Source organism: Uranotaenia lowii, chromosome 2 (genome assembly GCF_029784155.1).
Source record: "Uranotaenia lowii strain MFRU-FL chromosome 2, ASM2978415v1, whole genome shotgun sequence".
In the NCBI taxonomy this organism is placed as follows: Eukaryota; Metazoa; Arthropoda; class Insecta; order Diptera; family Culicidae; genus Uranotaenia; species Uranotaenia lowii.
In genome coordinates, this window is record NC_073692.1 from 221,753,545 (window position 1) to 221,777,877 (window position 24,333).

At 34.5% G+C, this 24,333-nt stretch overlaps 1 protein-coding gene across 7 annotated transcripts in view; it reads left to right on the forward strand.

Moving 5' to 3' along the window:
• LOC129744228 (uncharacterized) overlaps window positions 1-24,333 on the forward strand; it is a 74,605-nt gene that overhangs the window by 13,581 nt on the left and 36,691 nt on the right. For all 7 annotated transcript variants that reach the window (XM_055736643.1, XM_055736647.1, XM_055736644.1 and 4 more), the window contains exon 2: window positions 22,033-22,380. In XM_055736643.1, the coding sequence (XP_055592618.1) occupies window positions 22,313-22,380 (68 nt within the window). In that variant the 5' untranslated portion in view covers window positions 22,033-22,312. The remainder of the gene's footprint in view (window positions 1-22,032; window positions 22,381-24,333) is intronic.

The window sequence follows — 24,333 nt, forward strand, 5'->3', positions numbered from 1 at the left end:
AATTGTGAGGTATTGGCTCGAATTTTTTTTAAATTTTTATTGTTAATTGAAATAACTATAAAAATGCTAAGCCTAACACGTGCGTATGTTTCGCGTTCGTATCCCATTGGGACATAAAAGCGAATTCCGCACCGGAAAATCAGCAGCTAAGACGACGTTTATTCGACTGAAACAATATCGACGGCTTTGATCGACACCAGGCCGACGTCCTTGCCTCCTATTTTCAAATCCCCCATTGTCAGTTTAGTTTTCTACGCAATGTGCAAAAGTCCAAACTTTTACTAATTATATGTTGAATGTTCCTATTCGAACATAAATTAAAAAAACCTCATGAGAAAACAAACCATCAGCGAGCGCGGGGTCTAAAACACGCACAAAATTAGCCGAAACACAAGCACCTGATGGTGCAATCCTTTACCGGTTACGGAAACATTCGCGAATGCAATCTTACAATCGTTTGGCGATTGTGTTTCGACAATCATTTGCGAACGTCGTGGTGAAAATAAAAAACGATCCAATTGAACGCGGCGAATGTTTCGGGCTTCGTTTCGTTCACCCGAACTTATTAAAAGTTCATTCATTCGGGATTGCAAACGTTAGTGTTCATTGTGGTGTGTTAACTTTTTCCTTTCCCGATTGCTTCGATTGGCAGTTAGAATTGAATGAGTTCACCACGGATTGCAGATTGAATGTACTTCGATCCGATTGTTTCCATGCTTGGTCCCCAGTGATGAAAATCTTAGTCTTCTTCCCACAGCTACAGATCCCTTGCCAAATCATCAACTTACGAGCAAGTTTATCTTCGAAAACAAACTTGAATCTACCCGCAACATTCCCTTTACGCTTCGCAAGGTAAAATTTGTTAACGGGTATTTGTCCAAAATCCATTTTGACGTAAGTTTCGTCGTTCATTAAAATGCATCCGTTGTACTTGGTCAACACTTTCTCGTACAACTTCCTTGCCCTGGTTTTGGCAACCAGGTTTTGTTTCAGCGTCTCGTTGGGGTGTTTGCTTGTATGATACGACCGCAAGCCTTCTCGCAAACAAGTTCGTCGAGCTGTACTGTGGTTCGTCTTGAACTTTTTCGCCAAATCACTCAAGGAGATTCCATGATTATTGTGAACTGATCGAATTACCTTTGCTCGCAGCTTCCGGTCCACTTTTACGCCTGGTTTGTTTTGCTCGATCCACCGTAAGCGTCTCCCGGTAACGTTGCAGCACCGAATTTGCAGTCGATTTTGGATCTTTCAGGAATTTCGCGATCTTTACCCCTGACCACGTCAGTTTCTCTACGTGAGTGTGCAGAATTCTCTCGCCTTTCGTGTTCCATCGTCGATAACTTTTGAATGACTGCTTCATTCTTGATGAAATTTTCACCACTAAGTAAACAAACCATCCGGATCAAAACACTGTCAATAGATTTGCGATGTGACAACTAGGGGCGCTGCAGTAAATGAAAAGATGCGACCAGATTCTATGCAACAGACTTTAAATATGAAGTTAAAGTTCTATAAATCAGAAATTAACACCAGCTGAAGGTTAAGGTTTGATTAATCTTTTTGCAATATTAACTCGAACTTCGTAATTTTTGCACTTTTTCCCCTTTGGCTACAATCGACTCGTTAGATTATTTTTCGAGTTAATGAAATTCATGTTAATTTTTTTTTAATGTAACAGACCTGTCGTTTTTTTTTTCTGTAAAACCACTAAATTGTGAATATTTGAACAAGATTTGATTATTTGATTACGTTTTATTCATATTTTGTAATTTGGAAATAACTTCAATTTTTTAGACTATTTTTAAATTGGAAACATAATTATGGGTGAATATACCACACACCAAAATTTATTACACAATTTTCAGACGTACATTCCTTTCAACAATATCATTTACCCTGAAAGGGGCGGTGAGTTCGGAAATTCGACAGAAATGAGCGGCGATTAAAATAAATTGGAAAACAATTGGTCTTGTAAATTTAATGGTCTTTTATTAAGAAAAAGAATGGTGTTTGAGATGCTTTCTGCCAAAATCGGGACTCGCGATTAGAAGTGTATCAAGAAATTCAAAATAGATTTTTTTTTAAGTTATCACAACAATAAACAAATTTAATCCCTTCATTTCAATAATTTTACTTTTTCTAATCAAATTTTTTTCAGCATATGATAAACTTAACGGAAAAATAATTGGAAAATATGTTTTGGCCTGTCTTTGTTCAACATGTCTGTCAATGTCTGTTTCAAAAGGGTTTTTTTTGGTGAGATATTTTTTATTAATTTTATTAACCCTTCTAAAGCAACCCCACATGCAGATGTGGTTCATTAAAATCAGCATAGAGCCAAAGCAAACCACTATTTTAATTTACTTTTTGTGCAGAATATTTCAAAATATGTTAATCTAACAATCTATACTAATGACAACTGTTTGACAAGCAATTGTCAAAAACTACAGCTAAGAGAAGCTTTAAAACATGAGAAAACTGGAAATGGGCCTATTTTTCGAAAAATGTAAGCGTCTGAAATCTCTGGCCCATGTGTTTTCACACTCAAATATCTAAAATCTAAAGGTCTAAAATGTACCATTATTCTGGATTTTTTTTAAAGGAAAGATCACACGTTAGCCAGAAAAAATAAGTAATATAAACCCCCTCTAAAGTGAGCATTCTAAATTCCCCGGTTTTATATCCGATCAAGGTGAGTCCGATCCGGCCCGGATACCCGGTTTTATAAAAAAAAACCTTAACGGTTTTTGCACGGATTTATTCTCGTTATTTGCAAATTTCATTAAAAAGTTCAAATTGAGCAATGATAAGCTTTGATTTTCGTGTCCGAAAACGAATTCTTCAGAATTATATTCAGCAAAATAAACTAAAAATTTTTTTAGAAGCATCGAAAAAAAATTGATGTGCTTCGAAGAACAATTTTAGTTTTAAGTAATTTTAACCTATTTTTCTCTCAATTTTGTTCAAATAATGAATAAATTTTGTCCACATTGTTCCAGATATTGCCGGGATTTTGGAATTGAAAATTTTATATCGAATGCCCGGGTTTTGCCAGTTTTTCTATATAAAATATCACAAATAATATTACAAATTCGTTTAGTGTAGCTTTGAAAAACTTGTTTTTCTTCTTCTTCTCCTCCTCCTTCTTCTTCTTCTTCTTCTTCTTCTTCCTCTTCTTCTTCTTCTTACTAGAAGTAAACTTCGCCGTTCGGGTAAAAAACACATTCAATTTGTCTGTATGTATGTATGAAATGTATGGTTCCCCCATCGGTAGCAAGGTCCAGCCTATGTCTGTGTGGCTTGGCCTTCGAATTGCTTCTCAGGCTCCCACGGCCGATGGTTCGTCGACGAAAGGTATCCAACCTTCAGAGACCTACAATGGTTGGCAATCCACTCCGTTTGCAATAGCCTCTCCAGATTAACCCTAGATGCATTTCCTCTGAAATATATATTACCTATTTATACAATTAAACACATTTTACTTGTTGGCAACTTATGGGATTCGAACCCAAAAATTTTTCTTGCCGATACCGGGAATCGAACGCAGTACGCCTGGGTTACCAGACTCGCGCCAGCCTTTCCACTAGACCACACCAGCGCTCATTTAAAACACATTCAATTCGTCTACAAATAATCTACATTTTTTCTAACATTACCTGTAATGACGGATTGGTTTATAACATAACATAATAAAAGTTGATACTGGTTTAATTAATCTGTGCCAAAATGTTGGTAACATTATATTTTTCGGAATTTCACTAAATTTATTTTAAATAAAAGCTTTTATAATATAGTTACCTTGCTGGGGTAATACAAAGTGAAAACTTGTAAATCTTGTTTCCACACGCTGGAATATGATTGTTTTGTAATACACGTTTGTTTACAGTAAAAATTACATCCATCCAAACCCCTAGATGTATGCAACACATTTATGCTGTTATATATACTAGCTTTGGTGGCAGACAACGTGTAAAATGTAGTTTGAACAAAACCAGACATTATTACAACTGAAAATTTGTTAAACACTTTAAATTTTCTAAGGTTTCCAGGTTGAACAATTGCCGACGATACTAATATTTATTTAAACTACGTTAATGTGATGTCCAAGTGAAACATTCCCAAAACCAAAAGCCACATATTTGTAATGACTCAAAAAGTTCACATTTGGCTAAATAATTAGAAACCGTGACATACTCAAAGTATTATTTCAACAGTTTTAAATTAGTAACATTTCGGTCGAATGGAAGACACCTACGAAATTTCCTAGATTCCACCGAACAGTTGCAGATCGTAAAGCAAAATACAGAGCTATTTTACAAGAAAACAAAAACACATATGAGGTTGACACCACTCGACTCTACAGTTCCAGATCCATACTCGGATCCATATTTCACTCCAATGGGGAAAATCGTTATTTTTGTCATATGGTCGAGTGTCAGATGGAAAGGTTTTTTCTCCACATTTTTGTCCTCATTATAGGAACAGTAGCACCTCTGCTCTGCACTGACCGTGGTCGGTGGTCTGAGGTCGTGATTTATGGCACCATGAGACGAGGGCATAAATTCAACCCAACCTCGACCGGTTCTGACATCAGCTTTCCGGCGGGGGGGTGAAAAATTTTCCACATTCTTGGTAAATGAATCGTTTCGAACTTCATTTGCTGAAAACATTAGTTGTATTACGATTAAGTAGATTTTATGTTTTAAAAACTGCAATCCTCAAAAACGTTTGTTCAAAGCTCTTAAATAAGAGAAATAGTAATTATCTGATAAATACTCTTCAAGTGCACTCGTCACTCTTAACTCAATTAGAAAACACGCGACACTTGTTAAAGTCCTATTCTGTGTTAGTTTGGAACTGTAAACGTATTTTTTATTCGCAGTCCCCTCGCCTTACATTTGCTGAATTGACGCTATCAGCTGCAAAATATACTGAATGGTATGTAGCAATATTTCGATCACGTCTGTGTTGCGTCTGACGTTTGTGAATTGGCACGTACCAACATCTGAACGGAGGGAATTGAGAGCCGGCCAGGCCCTGGAACGGAATCTATACAACCTTAGGAATTCACACCATAGTAGATATTCTAGCATAGGCTGACAACTGTAAGATAACTGAGACTTAAGCTAGGGTTATTCGGCCTATAATGACTATGAATGTTCGCAGACAAAGTGAATAATTTTTGAGGAATACTAGCTGACCCGGCAAACGTTGTATTGCCATCTAGGACAGTACGAAACACATTGACGGAAAACATTGTGCGAGATAAAAATTACTACATGAATTTCAAATTTAAATAACTCATCTAATCATTTAGAGAAAAGCTAAATTATAATACCAATTTCAAATGTCAATGTTTAAAACAGTTTGAATAATTCAAAATTAAATTTGATCAATCGTTATATTTGCTTCCTTCAGCTTTCTTATTTTTTTTTTCATCCAGATGCGATTCAGAAGCTGAAATCTGAGTCTGAATTCTGAATCTGAATTTCGAATCTAAAATTTGAATCTGAATTAATAATCTTATTCCTGAATCTTAATTCTGAATTATTAATATGAATTCTGAATCTTGATTCTGAATCTAAACTCATATATTTGATTACAGGCAAACGTTGTGTATCTTATGGTTGTTTTTGCTATATGATTATTTAATAATAGGGAAGTAAATGGTGATGTCTTATTGGAATATCAAAAAGATTATTTAATAAGGCTTTCAGACATAATTTTTGATTTATTAACTTAAACTATACTACACGAAAACAACACAAACAATGATTATTAATTTTGAAGAACGGTAGAGTGAACAATATTTTTAGTTATTCCCTGATTCGCTAACACGACCAAATTCGATGGCTTACCCACGCGAGAACACGCCACGTAGAGTTGTCCATGTGAAAAACACGGTGTGCTCAGATCGAGACCACAAACGGACATCGTTTGGTCTTGTGCTTTGTTTATAGTGATCGCAAAAGCCAATCGGATTGGGAATTGAAGCCGTTTGAATTCCATGGGCATATCCGTTGGGATCATTGGTATTCTAGGCAGTAGGACATCTTCTCCTCGAAATTTTTCATTTAAAATGGTTACCCCGATAACATTTTTCATTTTTTTCTTAATTACTAAACGCGTGAAAAGCCGTGGAGGGTTTAAATTTCGTAGCAAAATTACTGGCGATCCTACTTTAGGTCGGAGATGATGTGGTGGCAAGCCTGGACAATCCAAAGAATTTAAAAACTCGGAGGGGTAGTTTATCGTTTCGTTGGTATCGCAAATGATTTCAATAGATTTGTATGACACTAATACCGTATTTGTTTATGCCGAGTGTTGCACTAGTGTTGCACTGGTGCACCACTAGGTGCTGTCAAACTGTTTGTTTATTCGGACAGTGTTGCACTAGATTTGACCTGGTGTTGCACTGCCATCGAACGGTGTTGCCCCGAAAATTTTGTCAGTGTTGCGAGAGAGCATGTGAGTGAGCGAGGTAGCAATACACTGGCGACGATTTTTGTTTGTTTTTATCGGGAACGGTGGGACACTCCACTAGTGGAGAAAACAAATACAGTATAAATCTCTTGGTATTAAATGCTGAATCCTAATATTTAGATTGTTTACTACATAATTTTTGGCAGCCAAGATAGCTCTTTCTGCCAACTCGTGTCTTAGAAAGTTTTTGTCAAGTTCGGGGAATATGCGGTTAATGAGATCATTCTGGGACTCAACAATTTAGCAGAAGTCTGCCGGTAATTTGATACATCCTGTGTTTTCATGCTCAGCTAATTTCCCGTCGCTGATTTCCAGAAGCTTTTTTTGAGAATATTTTAGCGGATGGATCTTGAAGCGTTTCTACTCACATGTTCGTTTTCAAGTGTAATTTTTTAACAAACCTCCACAAATGCGATGATTTTATGCAAGCGTTCACCTCATCGGTATATGTTGACCGCGGAATGACGGGAATGGTTTGTCTGAAATCCCCTAGAAGTTTAAAACGAATATCAAATATTAGATGAAAACGACTTACCTGCCTATGTATTTTTCTGCATAAGATGGTACACGCAGATGGCAAACCAAAGAGGATTAAATTTACCCGTCGTTTTTTATTTACTGCCACGCAACTGATATTTGATTCACACGACACCGTTATTTGCACGTCATGGATGACAGACCCCATAGACGTTAAATTCTTTATGATCAAATATTTATTTTTTATATTTTCACTTTGTTTGTGGTTGCTAAGTTGCATTATAAACCACCACACACGGGTGAGCGTCGCTGTAAAGAATCCTATGTATGTAATCGAGGCACTCGCCCTAACCACCTTAAGGCAACAATTCCACCAAATAAGAAAGGCTCTTGCTATTTTTTTTTGTTCTTCTGAAAATTTTGATGGTTATTTAGGCAGCCACATCTACGTTGCATATTGTCACCACGTGCATTAAAATATGCTTGGTTGAGAAATAGACGCCAAAATTTTTCATTTTTCCCGCAATCATTGATTAGTATGCTTTGGTTACTATCCCCTTCCGACGTTGGCTCGCGACGCCTCGACCTTGAAGACGAAAAACAAACCGCCCAAAGGAAAAAAAATCTCTAAAAAATGGAAGCCATGACTTTTATTTTATTCAAATTATTACAAATTGTATTATAACGGCCAATTCATGTGACTTTTTGTGTTTTTTATTCGATATAAACCGATTCGCATGGCTACAGAATATTCTAAAAATAATTTCATTCGAATCGTTTGGGTCATTTCGGAGGAGTAGTACTACAAACACCGTTACAAGAGAATTTTATATAATAGATTGTCAGATAGTAGGATTCCACCTCGGATAGCTCATCTGATTTAAAAGGGATTTCTAATCATTAAAAAATCAGTAAAATAGAACACCGATGAGCTTTTATTCCATCAGTTGTGTTGTTCAGCAATTCGTGATTTTACCGTTAACGCCCATAGAATTCAGTTATTTTTTCATACAATCCAGCTGTTTGAAATACCAACAAAAACCGGTGACATTCTAGCGAGCGAACATCAATCTAACACTTTCGTATGTTGGAACATATGCATTGCATGTGATACTTTGCGCGTTCATGCTTGTTTCATTTGTAGGTAGATAGGTATCTTCTTTCACAGATAAGATAAACAACATCCTACGTCGTGACTTCTGGTTAGCGCCCAATTTTGATGTCACTCTTCCTAATACTGATAGGAACAACGTCATCAGTTTAAAATCATGAGCTAATGTGAGCATCTTAATTGGTTGCGCTCGATGTTTTCGCACTTGTCGCTCCAAAGGTTGATTGATACCGGCACTAGTAATTTGATGACGTTTCAGCTCGTCTTTTATTATACTACAGTGAGTGAAATAAGAAAAGTACCATTCAGTTTTTTACTTTCTAAAATACGATCAATTGAAAATCGTCTTTGTCAATTTGTTTTAAATTGTTCAATGGATAAATCAAACATACGTTTACTTCTTTTGGTTGAAGCAATTGGTGTTGAGGATCAAAAATATGAAAAAAAAAAAACGGCGCGAAATAAGAAACGTACCACTTTTGTATTTCTACAACATTGCAATTTTTTCTTAGCATTTACTGTGTAAAAGAGAATGGTAATGCTTTTTCAAAGTATTTGATTGGACAATTGCAGTTTTCCAACAGTTTTTAAACCATGGCTGGAAAACAGGAAAAAAATTTAAAAAATCGTTCAAGTGTCAAATTGGCCTGAATAATTTACCACCCAGTGATTAGGTGACAAATTTTTTTTCCTTTAAAATGATCATTATGGACATTTTTTTTCATTGAACAGGTCTACAAATTTCATCAAACTGAGCATTTCTTATAAGATCACTTATATAAATACGTAGAGTCGTAGTGTCGTGATATAGAAGGATGTGGAGCGAATTTATTTTCTCCATATCCTTCATCTCATCCCTACATTCCTTCTCACCTCTATTCTCAATTAAAACCTTTTTTACGCGTCGACTTATGTTTTTTTTCTTTAGAACATTTTTTTTTACCAAATATCCTCAAATTTTATTCCATATTCCACATCTTTATACTCTATCCTACAAATTTTATTTAATTTCTGCTAATCCTTCATCTCATCTCTACATTCCTTCTCAACTCTGTTCTCAATAGAATATTTAAATTACTTTGGTTTTTCTAAAATTTTATATCCCAAATATCTCTCATTTCTACATTCTATTCTCTGCCAAAGCTTTTCAAATCTTAATTTTTATTTTCTGCATATTCTTCATCCCATCCGAAAATATTCCAATTTGTGCTTTTTCTGTCACTCTGCTTTTGTTTACCAGAGTCGGAACAATTCGCAAAAGAAACATTCTTAGCAACAGCTTTCTCTTTACTTCCTTACACATCTCCGTTTGTTTTCACCGGAAGGCCTAATTGAAGCACATCAACAGCCTTAAAAATCTGCGCTTCCAAAGCCAATTCCATCTTTTTCACAGAAAAGCCAAATCAAAGCAAACAATCAGCAAAAGCTACCTGACAATCGGAAAGCCTACTCATAACAAACATAACAGAACAATTCCGTCTTATTCCACCGGAAGGTCAAATCAAAACAATCAGTAGAAGCAGCCTTAAATATTTGCGCTTCTAACGCCGATTCCGTCTTATTCCACCGGAAGGCTAAATTAAAACAATCAGCAGCAGCAGCCTTAAATATTTGCGCAATTTGAGCTTATTCTACCAACCACGCCATTGTCGTGATTTTAAGAATCTCAATTCAGAGATTCACTTAAACACGTCTGTCACTCACAAGGATAGACCAATGACTGACTTTGTTTTGTTTGTTTGCCTAGTGTTGCCAAAATAGCAAACGTTACTAATGAAATTTATTTTATTTTTATTATCTTTAGTGTTGCCGAATTCAACTATTGTTTTAATTTATTTTTAATTAAATTTGATTTATTTTCTCCATATCCCTCATCTCATCTCTACACGTAGGTAATTAGAATTGCATCAAGGTCACTAAAAACTGAATTTCTTGGACCGATAATCATTACATTCCGGTGAAGCTTGATTGGCTAGCGATTTTATTGGTTTGATTTGACCTCGAAAGTTGAGTAAGCAGAAACTTTGGCGGTGATAGAGGACTTATTTTGACACTATTTATTCACTAATATTTTTTATGATTAGTTGCTTTATAAGAGAGATAATCAAGATGGTCCAATAAAAGTCCCCTGGTTCAAAATAAGTCCGTCACACTGTTGAGTTTTTGCAAATCCGAAAAAGAGGCAAGTCCAAAAACATTGTGCAGGAAAACTACCTCAAAATGATGAATATTGGCTTAAATAAACCCCGAAAATCAATATTGAGGCTTAATTTGGGTTAAACTGCAAGATAGTGCTACCATCTTCAATATGAAACTGAAGAAGTGTGGTTTACTGAAACAAAATAGAGTTTTTGAATTCTCCCTTTTTTTTATGAAAAATTAATCGTTTGTTCCATCATTTCACATCATGTTTATGAAAAAATAAGCCGTTTGATAAGTATTTTAGCTCAAATGTCCCCAAGTAACACAGATCAAGCCAATTGGCTTTTTTGAGTTTTAATATTGTTTTATGAAGACTTTTCGATGGCATCCAATTTTTAAAACGGTTTTATTGTAACATAGGAAATGCTTCATTTATCGTGTGTTTTAAAAGAGCCCTGAAAGTTTTGCTAAAACTTGAATAAAACACTATCTTAAGAGTGTTGTAAAAAAGTTGCAAAAGTATTGCTAAAGATTCAATAAAACACATATTTTCCTGTTTTTATTAGAGCTTTGGTACCAGTTTTAATAATGCGCTCAATGCGCTTTTAAAACTAGCGTTCAAGCCAAGTTGAAAAACTGTTTTATTGGAACATTGGATGTAGGCATGATAAAACTAAGTGACAGATGATTTGACAATCGAGAAGAACGTATACACGCTTAAACTTTTTTACCTCTTTTTGAGATAGCATAACCTTTTTTGAAAGGATTATCACTCAAAATTGAGAAAAGCGTGCTATCAAAATGATATAAATTAACACAGTTTAATTCATCTGAAAAATAAAAACAACTTTGATGTATCCGCATTCATATTTCAAAACAACCGCAAATCAGTCCACATAATTATTCGCTCAATTCGAATAAAAGCCTACTGTGAATAAACTGTTCTTCTGATTCGATAAGAATAACTGTACTAGAAAATTCATTTACAAGTATGCCTATTAAACTACACGTTTTATTTATCCATCTCTGTCTCTCAATGCGAAGTTGATCTTTATTTACGTCATCCAATCCAGAACTAACAAAATTATTTTCAGATCAACCGTCCAAATTTCTAGAAGACTGCAGAAACCGGTTTCTACTCAGCAAAGACGGAGAAATTGAGTTTCATCACAAGCGAAAATGCTCATTCTAAATCAGCCTCAACAAATTTCAGATGATATATTCTGAATGAAGACCACTAGCATTGGCCGATCATTGAAAATAACGATTTATTTAAAGCGTAATGCAGTTCTGGTAATAGTAAGCAAAACATCCGAAGGACGTTTTAAAGAATCGTTTTATCGCTTCCAATTGTTTTCCCATACAACTGTTTTAACAGTTTTTAACTGTTTTACATAACCTAACTACACATTCAAAATTCAATCATTTCGGAATTCACGATTCAAGCAATGTTTTTACAATTTCAATAATCGTTTGCTAAACGTTTTATTACGCTTCAAAAATCATTTGATTATAATCTTTATTTATGCGGGTTATTATTTAGCTTTAAGGCCAGGTTTTTGATGACAGAAAATGTTCTATTCCAAAACAGTTTGAGATTATTTGATAGCTACTTGTTGTTAAAAGATAATTGACCATCCTCTATTCATAGTTAAAAGGAAACAAAACAAAAAGTTGCAAGAATGCCTTTTTCCAAGCTACAAATCGAAATGTTCTCATTTATTGCGAAAAACTTCTTTTTCTCAAAAATGGATAAATCCATCATGAGCGTGTATTCCATTAAGAGAAACGTCAAACGAAGCTGTGATTCAAGGTCTCTTAAAACCATTTAAAAACTGTTTATTGAAATAGTTTTATTACCACATTTTTCTAACCGGCATAAAACCATTTTAACACTGTTTTACAACTGCCTTAAGATTTTCAATATTAATTTACTGTACACCATGTTGATTGTGAAATTGAATCGAAATTACTGACGCCATGTTGCTGGAAATAATACTTTAATACTAAAAACTAGACATTTTCATCAAATTTGACAATGTTGGCGGTACTATTTGTTGTATAGGTGATGAATTTCAACGCAAAACAAAAGTTGCATCTTTTGAGCCAATTTATTTTTCCTTTAATTATAATTTTTTTATTTAAATAATGCTTAAAATATGGTCAACCTTGATTTTCTTTGAGGCGCGCTTAAGTTTTGATGCTATTTCGTATATACTTCACCAGATATCTGAGGTTGCAGGAAGTTTCTTGCTTAGATATATTGAAAATGAGAATGAGAATATTTTTAAAATATTTTAAATGGAATCTTTACCTATCATCAAATGCTTGGGAGAGTAAGAGAGTAACGAGAAAAAACGGAACAGAAAGCTCCCACAGTAAAATTTCTATTAGATTCCACAGCTGCCACAGTAAAATTCCTATCAGATTTCACAGATCCCACAGTAAAATTCCTATCAGATTCCACGACGTAGTTTTAAAAGAGCTGTGGATAGTCTGAAGAGGGCTCTGAAAGGTTTCTTAAAGCTATGTCTATAAGGTCGAATAAAACTATTCTGTTGGATGTTTTATTATAGCGTATAGAATTAGCTTTAAAAACGTTAACAAAATGGGCCCTTTTGGCCATATGTTAGCTTTAAAGTAGTTGTGCTAATGCGTAGAATGCGCTTTGGCTTATAAAGTAGCTTTAGGAAATAGTCTTAAGCGAACTGTTAAGGTTGGAATAAAACTTAAATTGTTACTTGGGGTCATCTTCCTTAATGCAAGAGGAAAATCCTTTAAAAAACCCTTTGATACCTTTCTAATACAAGAAATCGCCAAAAAACAGTTATCTATTCAAAAAGTGTGAAGAAGCATTAATATTCACTTCAACACAGTAAATTTGAAAAAAAAAAAAATCTTTATTTTGTATGAACACATACAGTACCGTTCATAATTGTATAGAAATTGGAAGCAAGCGCACTGTCACTTCGACTTTGAACTTCCATAACTTTTTACTCTGAAGATAATTTTTGATCAAAATTTTTGCGTTAGATAGATCAACTACCACACTACTATAACACAAAATTTGAAATTTCTGGAATTTGTGTGGCCTGAGAAACAGTAATTCTACGAAAATCGGACTTTTTGGACTTTTCTCATTCAAACTGCAATATCTCTGAAACTACGCAACATTTTTTATTGAAATTTTTCAAAGTGATTGATGAAATACAAAGCTAGCATGTCTGAAGTTTTCGAAAAGTTCTATTGATGAGATCAAAAGTTACGCGAGGTGCAATATTTCAGGCATGAACGTTGAAATGCGATTTCTATAGAATTTTGGACGAATGTTTCCGTAGGAAAATCATATTCTCTGTTTAACAACCAGTAAACCTATTTAAACCGAAAAATCACAACAATATCGCGAGATTTTAATTTCAAAACACAAATGGATCATTTATTCCATTTTTTCTTTTCTTCATTGCATTTGCCAGACATTTTTTGTCTGATTGGTGGTCGAAAAGATATTGTTCTCATGAATCGTCCAAAATTCTATAGAAATCGCATTTCAACGTTCATGCCTGAAATATTGCACCTCGCGTAACTTTTGATCTCATCGATAGAACTTTTCGAAAACTTCAGACTTGCTAGCTTCATATTTCAACAACCACTGTGCAAAATTTCAATAAAAAATGTTGCGTAGTTTCAGAGATAATGCAGTTTGAATGAGAAAAGTCCACAATTACTGTTTCTCTGGCCACACAAACTCCAGAAAGCTCAAATTTTGTGTTATTGTTGCGGGTGTGTGAAATAAAAACGCTGAATCTCGGTAACAGTTTGCACAGTTTCAAGCTGTAATTGTATTTAGAATTTAGTTGCATGATCTAGGTTTTTTAAATTATAATGTTTCTTACATTTTCAGTGTTCAGCTGCTATTTTACACCCGAACAAGTGAGGGTAATTGAGGTTAAGTACAACGTGTGTTCTGTAAATTTAGACCTAGCTAGCCCTTTTAATTATCGCTCCTTTTAGAACGGAATAAGTAGATATTTAGCTACTTTAGCTGTGATTCAGTGGAATCGAGGTTGCTGTGCGCAGTTATTGCTGTTGTTATAATGCAAACGCAATTGCAAACCCGATCGACACTGACACTGAACTTGCTTATTTAAACTAGCTAACACTTAAATTTCTATAAAGTTTGTTCCGGGAAAACTTTCACCAACTCGCGTGCCGCCAAAAAAGAGAAGGAATGACGTATCCTACAAACGATGATCAGCCACTGAACTGCAATTGTCAGCGGCCTGTCGGAAAGTGCTTAGGCAGGGATGCCAGTTTCCAACAGTTATAGTAGTGTGGTAGTTGATCTATCTAACGCAAAAATTTTGATCAAAAATTATTATCAGAGTAAAAAGTTAAGGAAGTTCAAAGTCGAAGTGACAGTGCGCTTGCTTCCAATTTCTATACAATTATGAACGGTACTGTAAGTGATACTATTCCTTTTTTTATGTCTTTATTTGAGATACTATTTTCCTTTTGCACCCTTTTTTCCCTAAACCTGGCTGGAGGCAAGGCAAGCAGTTCTAACCGAAGGATCTTTGGCCTTTGAGCAGTCCGGATTTGAACCCCCTCGACAAGTGTGGATCCTCTCACACAAGTCTCGATTCTCTAAAGGCTTTCATCTCTGAGGAGTGAGCTTCAATGTCAGAGGTTTATATTGCGAAGCAGGGTTGCCGATGTGCCTGATTTTTAAGGATTTGTCTGATTTTTGGAGGCTCATCATCCTGATAAGCCTCCATTTTTTCCAGATTTTTGGAAATAAGCCTGATTTACCCTAAGACAATTTATCAATTTTGACGGAAATTATAGGTTTCTAAAAGAAAAATGGTGGTCATTTTAAATTGAGATGTCTGTTACTGCCTATTGTGCATAAAAAAAACTTTTAGAAACGTCGCTGGTGAACTGACAGCTGAACAGCCCATTGATAACATTTGATCCGTAACCAATTTCTCTTAGTTTTTTAAATTAGTTTTGATATTTCTGCTCAAATTGTATAAAAACCAAATCCGTCATGATAATTAACATTCTTCAATTTATACGAAGAGTATTCTAACGCTACTTAATAAATATCAAACAAAAAAAAAACAATGAGAAATTAAAGGACGGCTAACGTTACTTAAACGGAGAACAGGTATCGTACTTGCTTGATGAAAATATCCTCAGAAAAATGTGCAATATTTCTAAGATAATTAGCAAAAAAACTTTTAAAATTGACTTAAAAATAAATATAATTAAAATAAATAAGCCTTTGTCTGAGAAGAATGAATAGGGTTAATTTGTGCAAGATAAATGCAATTTAATGCAATTTTATATTGATTCTTATTTCACTACAGGATATGCAGAAATAACTAGCAGCCTAAGATGGGCTTTTAGTATTTTTCAAACGATGTAGTCGGAGAAATAAACCACCTACTTATATATTTTAGAACAAATAGAAATACACCAAGGTTTTTTTACGCGGTTTTTTACACGGTTTTTTTACACGGATTTCGCGAAATAACACGGTTTTTGAGATAAAATATGTCCTTTTCAAAGGAAAATAAATAGAATCTTTTTGAAGTTGGAAAATCTTAGCTCTGAGACTAAGAACGTGATACATGAGACCTGAGACCTGAGACCTGAGACAAGAGATATGAGACATGAGACATGAGACATGAGAAATCCTGTTTTATGATTTTTTAGGGTAAAATATCCGAAACTGCAACAATACAATGCAAAGTGGTCCAAGACGGAACTTTATCGTGACTAAATTATTACGAAGATACTATAAGAGATAGACAAATGGTGTCTTCAGCAAAAATGCTCATCAAACCATGCGTTTTAATAATATCAATAAAATATTAGGACGTGTCATTTTTGCACGATTTACTCATAAAAACGTTTTTCAAAGAACGGATACAGCCAAACTGTCTTCTACAAAGTTGTAATCAACAATTAAGATACAGATTAAGATACCTTTCTGGGGTAACATGCAATGAAACTCAAACCAGACTAAAATATTGGTAATCTCGTTTCCACACTCTAGAACAGGGGTAGCCAGGATTTTCAACAGGCGGGCCAAATTTCAGTACTGAGACTTGCTTGCGGGCCACACAACAAATTTTTCTTTAGTATTAAATGCAAACGAATTTCAGCGGGTTACTTAAAGTATAAATTTAGCCAAACATATTTTTTACATGTTTAAAAAAAAATTTTTTGAGATTCAGTATAGATTTTTATCAGTTCTTCTTTATTTGATCAAAATAAAAATTTAAAGTGTTTAATAAACTTTTAACGAGCTAACTGACAAGATTATGCCTTCCAATTCTGATTCAATACATGGGTTATGAATTAAATTTAATTTCCTTGAAAATACCTCACACACATAGCGTTTTTAGCTGTTTAAATTTTCTGGACTTATTCATCCCATAAAGATTACTCTGTAGAACGGGATTTTCAAAACAAAATACCCTTCCGAAGCTTTTCGCATTTCAGATGAAATTTTCTTACGCTTTTTAATGATAATAATTGAAAATAATATGAAAAGAGCTCTTCCTTGTTATGTTCTTGTGTTGTTCTTTAAGAAACTTTCAAAATTTGGACATACCAAAGCTAAATGTTTAAAATTTTAATGATTCGATAAAGGGAAAGCCGTTCATAAATTGATTTAATTTTTTTTTCAAATTATCATTGTCAATTTACCTTTTTGGTATAAAAAAAAACAAGAAAGAGCAAATGACAATGAAAAATATCTATTATATAAAAGTCTCCTTTCTCCGTTATATGTAAGTACCAAATTAGTTCAAATTGAAATTTAGATGAATTTTACCTAACTGAATATTTTAATGGCAGAATCTGGCTTTAAAAATATGATCACTTATTATTTAGGCTGCTAATTTCATGTTTTTAAATTATTTTCTCTCCTTAGTTTTGGTGAATTTACAGATAAAAAAGCTCCACAATCTTAGGGGAACTTTATATCAGTCATATATATACCATTGCATGTATATTAAAAATACCTTGAACTTTTTCTGTTGACGTTAAGAACAAATAAAGTGTGAGAGTTTTTATATTTTTTAAATCATTCTGAATAATTTTTGTTGGTAAACAAAGTTTCGAAAATAGAATTCGAATGACAAATAGTAGAAGTTTTGTACCAATATAACTCTGATAATGCTGTGATTATAATATAATGTGATAATTTTGCAAACTAGATTTCAATTATTTTGAGCTTCTGTTTTCCTGTTTGATTTGTTTCAATCGAAGCTGACAAATAAAATTTCGGACAATAAAGTCAAAAGATACTTAATTTATGTTTCGCCAAACTCTTGTGAGTGACTTAAAATATGCAGAATTTTCAGCTCAAAATAATCATAAATATTTTTTTTACTTTCTCATTAACAATTCAATGTACAAAGTTATTCGAGTTCTTAACTAATTTACGAACATATCTCTCTGACACCTTCTAAACTCTTCAAAAAAGACTAGTTTCCGCTTGAAGACTCTCAACGCTCCCAGAATAGTGGAGGCCACTTTCAATACCATTTGTATGATGCAACTAAATAGCAAATATTTATTGCATGATACGTGATTGTAAAGTACAAACAATTTGTAAAATGTTGTAAAAATTAAGGAATATGAAAATGTTTCTCTTTTGCTTGATATAGTCGTTTTTCCAATTCTGAAAAATGCTACGCGGGCCACAAAAAGACAGACGCGAGCCACATGTGGCCCGCGGGCCTTGGTTTGGCCACCAATGCTCTAGAACAGTGGTTTTCAAACTTTTTTCACTCGCCGCCCCCTTTTGCAAAATTTTTGAGCTGAACGCCCCCCTTGGCAAGTTTTTAGAAAATATTTTTACTTAAATGATAATCTGGATCTTTGAAAAACCATAACCTGTTCGCTGTATGTTGTTGTAAGGCTTAACTCAAAATTCATTCAAATTTATATGAGGCCCTCAGAGCCAAAGGGGTAGGGGGTATAATAGTGTAAAAATGTACGATTTTGATATAAAAAATTTCAAATGATATTTCAAACTAGAATTTGTAATTTTTCAGATTTTTAGAATATTATTCATATCCTATTTCGTACGAACGAAAAATGCAAATTTTCGAAAATAAATATATGGAAAATTACCAAACATAACAACTTAAAAGCATAGTTGCTCGAAATTAGCTTTTTACACTTAAACCCACTTGGCTCATCCCTCCCACTCTCTGGGGAAAATTTAGATGTTGATTTTTGGCGATCCCCTGGCTGCAAATGGTGAGCGGTTTTGTTGATATTGAATTCATTGTATTGGTAATTTATTCTGGTTTTTAAATATTTCAAAAATAAGTCGATATGTTTTACCAAGTTATCAGAAACTGGTTCCGAATGAAAAAAGTTCAGAAAACAATTTTATTTTTTAAACATTTAGAGCTATTGACAACTTTGTTATATTTTTGTGTTATATTGTTTTTGGCATTGTCAAAAATATATCTTTTTTCAACGATGTATAAATATGTTGAGATCCAATGTAAGTTTTAACCGCTTTCTCAGATCGTGCGGTAGAAAACAAATTAACTTAAAAAACTACTTTCAACTTTTGCTATGCTTCGCTATACCTCATTATAATGAACCGATTTTCAAAACTCAAATTTTTGCGCGTTAACTTAATTATCATTTTCATAAAATATATTTAGTCTTTAAGAAATCTCAGCTCTTCAGAATAATGGAATTATGATGATGTTGATTGAAATTTGCGCTTTGGGTTCTATTGACACGAACAGCTTTGGAAGGTTGAATTAATTTCTAATAACTGAATTCCAGCAATGTTAAGGGGGGGGGGGGGGGGGGGTAGGGTCTAACGGGTAAAAAAAAACACCATTTTAACGTTTTTTTTCTAGAGCTATCGTTCAAACAAATGTATTCAATTTTTTTGCATTATACAAAGCATTGTTAAAAGAACATTTAGTAATTTTTTCGTAGAAAAATATTGAAAAATGAGCCGGTGACGGAGCACTTTCGAGGATGCCTTTTAGAAAACAGAATTTGCGGTGGACACTGTATCTCAGCACAGAATCATCTGAAGTCAAAAAATCAGAGCAAAATATTTTTAACAGATGTTTTTCTGGACCCCAACGTTTTTATTTAACTTAAAAAAAAATTTATGAAATTTTTGTGGCTGTTTGAAGTAAAAACTACGATTTTTCACGAAAAAATCCGCCATTTTTTATCTGTAAAATCTCCCCAAAGTAAAAAAAAGAAAAAAGAAAAACGTTGGGGTCTGGTATTTTATATGTAGAAAACATGTTCCAAATTTGAAAAGAATCAGATAAGTAGTTTTCAAATGACGACGTCGACTTTAAAAATGTGCTTTCGAGAAAAACGCGTTTGAAGTTTCTGCTCTTGCTTTCTTGCAGTACTAGATAGGAGGAGATAAAGGCCCATAATTTCTACAGCTTTGCTTCAATTGACTTGAAAATTTGACACAACATTATTGAAATGTTTTACAATAAGAAAATAAAAAAATAGAAAAATCGATTTTTTGAAAGTGTTAGACCCTACCCCCCCCTTAATGATAACCGATTCATCCATGGCAAATGACACAATTGATTTTTTGAATTGATTGAGATAAAGATGGACAAATAAGAGCTTGAATTAAAAAATCTCTTTCCCAATAAAATTTTCTTTCATATTTTCTTTCATAAAAATCTATCATTGAATCACAGATGATGCCTTTTTACAGATTTTTTGAAGGTTTTTTTTTGTTAAGCAGATTTTTTGAGACAATACATTTTATCAAGCAGTGCCAACTAACTTTTATTAGTATAACTCAAAATAATCTTACAAAACATTATCAACATATATCAAATCTGTGTCAATTTAAAAAAAATCATTTCGATACATTTAAAAAAAATAATGAGATACTAGAACATAAATTTGATTGCAGCTTTCTGAAATTAATGATATTTTAGTCTTGAACCTGATGTTTAGTTCGGTTGCATAGTTTCATTATTGTGCATCAAACTTACTTGTTATTATTTCAAATCTGCGTTGTTTCGTAATTTGTGAAAATGTGAATTTGGACCTCACCGCCCCCCTGAGTTTTTCCAACGCCCCCCAAATTTTAAAACTGAGCTCACCGCCCCCCTGGAAGCGCTCAACGCCCCCAAGGGGGCGGTAGGGACCACTTTGAAAACCACTGCTCTAGAATATGATTGTTTTTCAACACAAGTTTGTTAACAGTAAAATTTTATCCGTCCAAACATTTTTTTTCATATTTCATTAGTACAGATTTTTGTATTTTTTTTATCTCTAAATTCAAGCAACACCTTAATAATTTACCATTCACTAGCTCTAGAGAAAAAAAAAATGTAAGTTTGGTTGGACAAAACAAAAAATTAATACATCTTGTGTTTCTCTGCTTTATGGTCCTTATGGCACCAACAATGTACCAAACACTATATATTTTGATAGCTTTTCTTTAGATTTTTCCTCCAATTTTGATGATCACCCCTTCCTCTAAATAGGAAGAAAAACGCAAGTTTTTGAGTCATTAAGATTACGACGATACTAATAATTTTCCCAACAACTTTGATGTGATGTCCCATCAACATTAAAACTTGTGATTGAAATGATTAAATTGAAAATTTAACAGTTAGAACACGAGGACATAAATTTATCAAAAAAAAATCCAAGTGATACGTTAAAAACGTAGGATATCATAATACATGTTATTTTCAATTTATCATATATTATAAAGAAGTTACGGAGCAAATAAAAAGATGGTCTCAAATACACCACACTCCCCTACAAATAAAATGGGAGAACCAAACATTCCGCCTTTCTACTGTCATTACAATCTTAATGGTACCTAGCCCAAATGTGAGAGGCTTTCATGTCCCACAATTTAGAATTAAGATTTATACAGTCCATATTCAAAATGTGTAACTTAGTGATGGGATTCAGGGATAAGAATATTGCAAATGCTTCTGACTTCCTTGTTTAAATACAACTGCATCATTAAAACTGTTTGTACAAATCTGTTAATGGAAGGGTGGGGTCCTGTCAATTATTTGAATTATTGAATTTTAACTTAATTCACCACGCTTTACCAACCTCCTGTATGTGAGAAGAAAGTGGGCTCGAAAATCCCCATCGATGGTCGATAACTTATTATGTGGTGACTGAAATCATTTTATATCGGTGGAAAACAACGTCAACCGAGCCTTAACTTCATCCGACCGATATGGAGGGAAAGTGCACCATGAAAATACTTTGTTCAATACCTACCAAACAACTTGTATACTTATGTATCGTACTGTGTGGAGGGCACAACAACCCAGTGAGAGGGCTGAAAATTGTCTTATCTGCCGGGTGGCATTGATTCGATGGTATTACGGTATACGGTTTCATCCCCCAACAACCCTAACCTTCTTATGGATGTACGTAACTTGGGCTATCCAGAACCCTCCCGTTGTCGTCGTCGTCGTCATCTCTTCACTCAACCGGTTACTCGCAATCTGCCAAAGGAACGGGGCCGTTCGTTGTTGCGATCGATGAAGCAGAAAATTGAGTGAAGTGGCAGCAATATTAATGATGGCCATAAAATTGTGATATGTTGCAGCTTTTCAATTTACAAAATAAAAGAAAGATAAATCAAAGGGGAGGCCAACGGGTTGCCAGGATTGGTGATGGAGCTTATCGCAACGATCAGTTCTGCAGAGCGTTTGGCAAAGAAAAAAAAAACGAAAATCCGTACATGCTGTCGAAATGAGTAAATTAAATTAAGCTTTCGATGTTTGGAAAATTTTTCCCAGATAAAATTATCAGAAAAAGCCATCATCAGCCATTATGCATCTTAATGTGATGAGTGAAGCAAGCAAATGTAGAAAGGATTTGCAATGACGTCAGTGATAAAGGTGAAATTAAAGTGAATAGTGGATTCATAAAAGCTGTTTGCACATTCGATGAAAGTGTTTGTTAGAGGTGAGCAGGAAAAGGAGAGTTTGGTTAAAGCAGAACATCCCTAGATAGTGGTGCAGCCTTTGGCGGGAGACAGAAGATTGAAGCAGTGACGCGAAAGATTAACTCTTGAAAATGGGAAACTACTGCAGCTCTGGCCAAACCAAAAAGGATAAGGATAACGTGTCGGAGAAGTCGGAAGAGTGAGTATAAGATTTGCTGGCATTTTTAGTTCTATTTACTAAGGGTTTTCCAACAATAGATCAAGTTGTGTAATTGTATATGGTTACATGTTTTTTAGGCTATTTCTCTTATACTTTCCAGCTTATTACAATGCTTATGTTGACGCTGAAATAAAAAATAAGTTAAGTTGACTGATAAGAAATATGCAGTGATAGCACATTTTTCTGTTTGATTGTTAAGTTGAGACTCTTACGGTAATGATTGCGATCGATTATTTACTGGCTAATTAGAAGAAAACAGTAAGTTGTGTGCTAAAACAAATACAGTAAATGCCAACAAATTATATCGAAATAATTTATGGAAGACTCCACACTCGTTTTCTTTGGTTTGCTTAACTGGGTATACAAAGCTTCAAAGCTTTCCTTTGAAGATGGAAGGTTGTATTCGCGGTAGGGCAATTTCCGGCATACATAACTTTGAAAAGAATCCTTCAGCAAATATTCAATTACGAACTTTGTCTCAGCTACTAGTTCTGATTATTCCTCTTGCGATTAAAGGTCCGACCTCTCCTAGCGGTGACTCGTCATGTGCATTTATCCTCGTCGTCTGTCGATCGAGTGCCGTTTTTTGAACACGCTCCTGCCATAGTCCTATTTGCCGCTGAAAATGTTCGTGATGTTATACTGGTCGTTGCACCAACACTTTTCAGTTTTCAGTCGTAAGGAATCGAAACTTCCCGGCGATGTTGTAAACACAACGCATTCGATTTATCTCCGATCCCCTGCGCAGTAGACCACCTGCCTTTTCTTCAATGCTCATCTGGATTCCAGTCAAGCGCCTCTCTGCAAATCTCGTTTTCATCTCTTCGCAGCGTGTGCCCAATCCATCTCCACTTACGCTCCCGAATCTCGATTTCTAGCGCCGATTGATGAAACCGACGATGTTGTTCAACGTTTGAGAACCAGTTGCCAGGCCACCAAGTGCGGACAATATTCCGCAAACCGCGATTAATGTTCCAGTAGCACTTAACTAGATAGCAAGAACAAAGTTAAACGGCATATCAACCACTCCACTTTGGGCGTTTGTTGGCTGCCCTCACTGGTTCTGCTGTTGTGAAGACCAACTCTAAGCTGATTGGTGACTTTTTTGCACGAAATGATAGACTAACGCATTGCGCAGTTCTTGCATAACGTCTTCAAGGGTAGTCGGAATAACACCGACTGTCTCACACGGCTCATCTAGAATAAGGTTGCCAGAATTTTTTTTCACTACCATCCGGGCCTAACAATTCCGGGCATTTTTTTCAAAAAAACCTGGCAAAATCCGGACATGGATTTCAATTTTTCAAATCCAAAAACCAGGCAAAAACCGGGCAAAATTTAGGTGTTATTATATATAAAAGCAAAGAAAAATTGCAAAAGAATTGAAATTAATATTTTATTAATGTAATTGCAGATTCCAACAACTTTTTGGAACACTTAAATATCTAAAGGTTTATAATAGTAAATCAGCGAAATTATTTGAAACAACCGTTGAAAATTTCCATACCGATAATCGACTTTGCTGAAACGTACTCAAAAACTTTGATTTTTTTGGTTTCTTTGTGAAAATTGTGAAAAAATCCGGGCAATATCCGGACTTTTTTCACGATATCCGGGCAACCGGGCCGGACCGGACTTTCTCGACATTTTGCATCAAATATCCGGGCAAACCCGGATAAAACCGGGCAATCTGGCAAGCTTAATCTAGAAAGTAGGTTATATGTACCTTAGACTGGCCCATAACTAAATAAAAATCCTTATATTCCAAGCAGCACCCCCAAGGTTGGTGCCTTTTGGTGAAAAAATGACTTTCTGAAGGTTTCAGGTCATTTGGCAGAAGCACGAGCTGGCGCAAAGGACTTGAAATTTGTATGGAGATTTTTGGCAAAATATATGAAAAATCGACATACTTTCATTCTTTGTGTTCTAAAA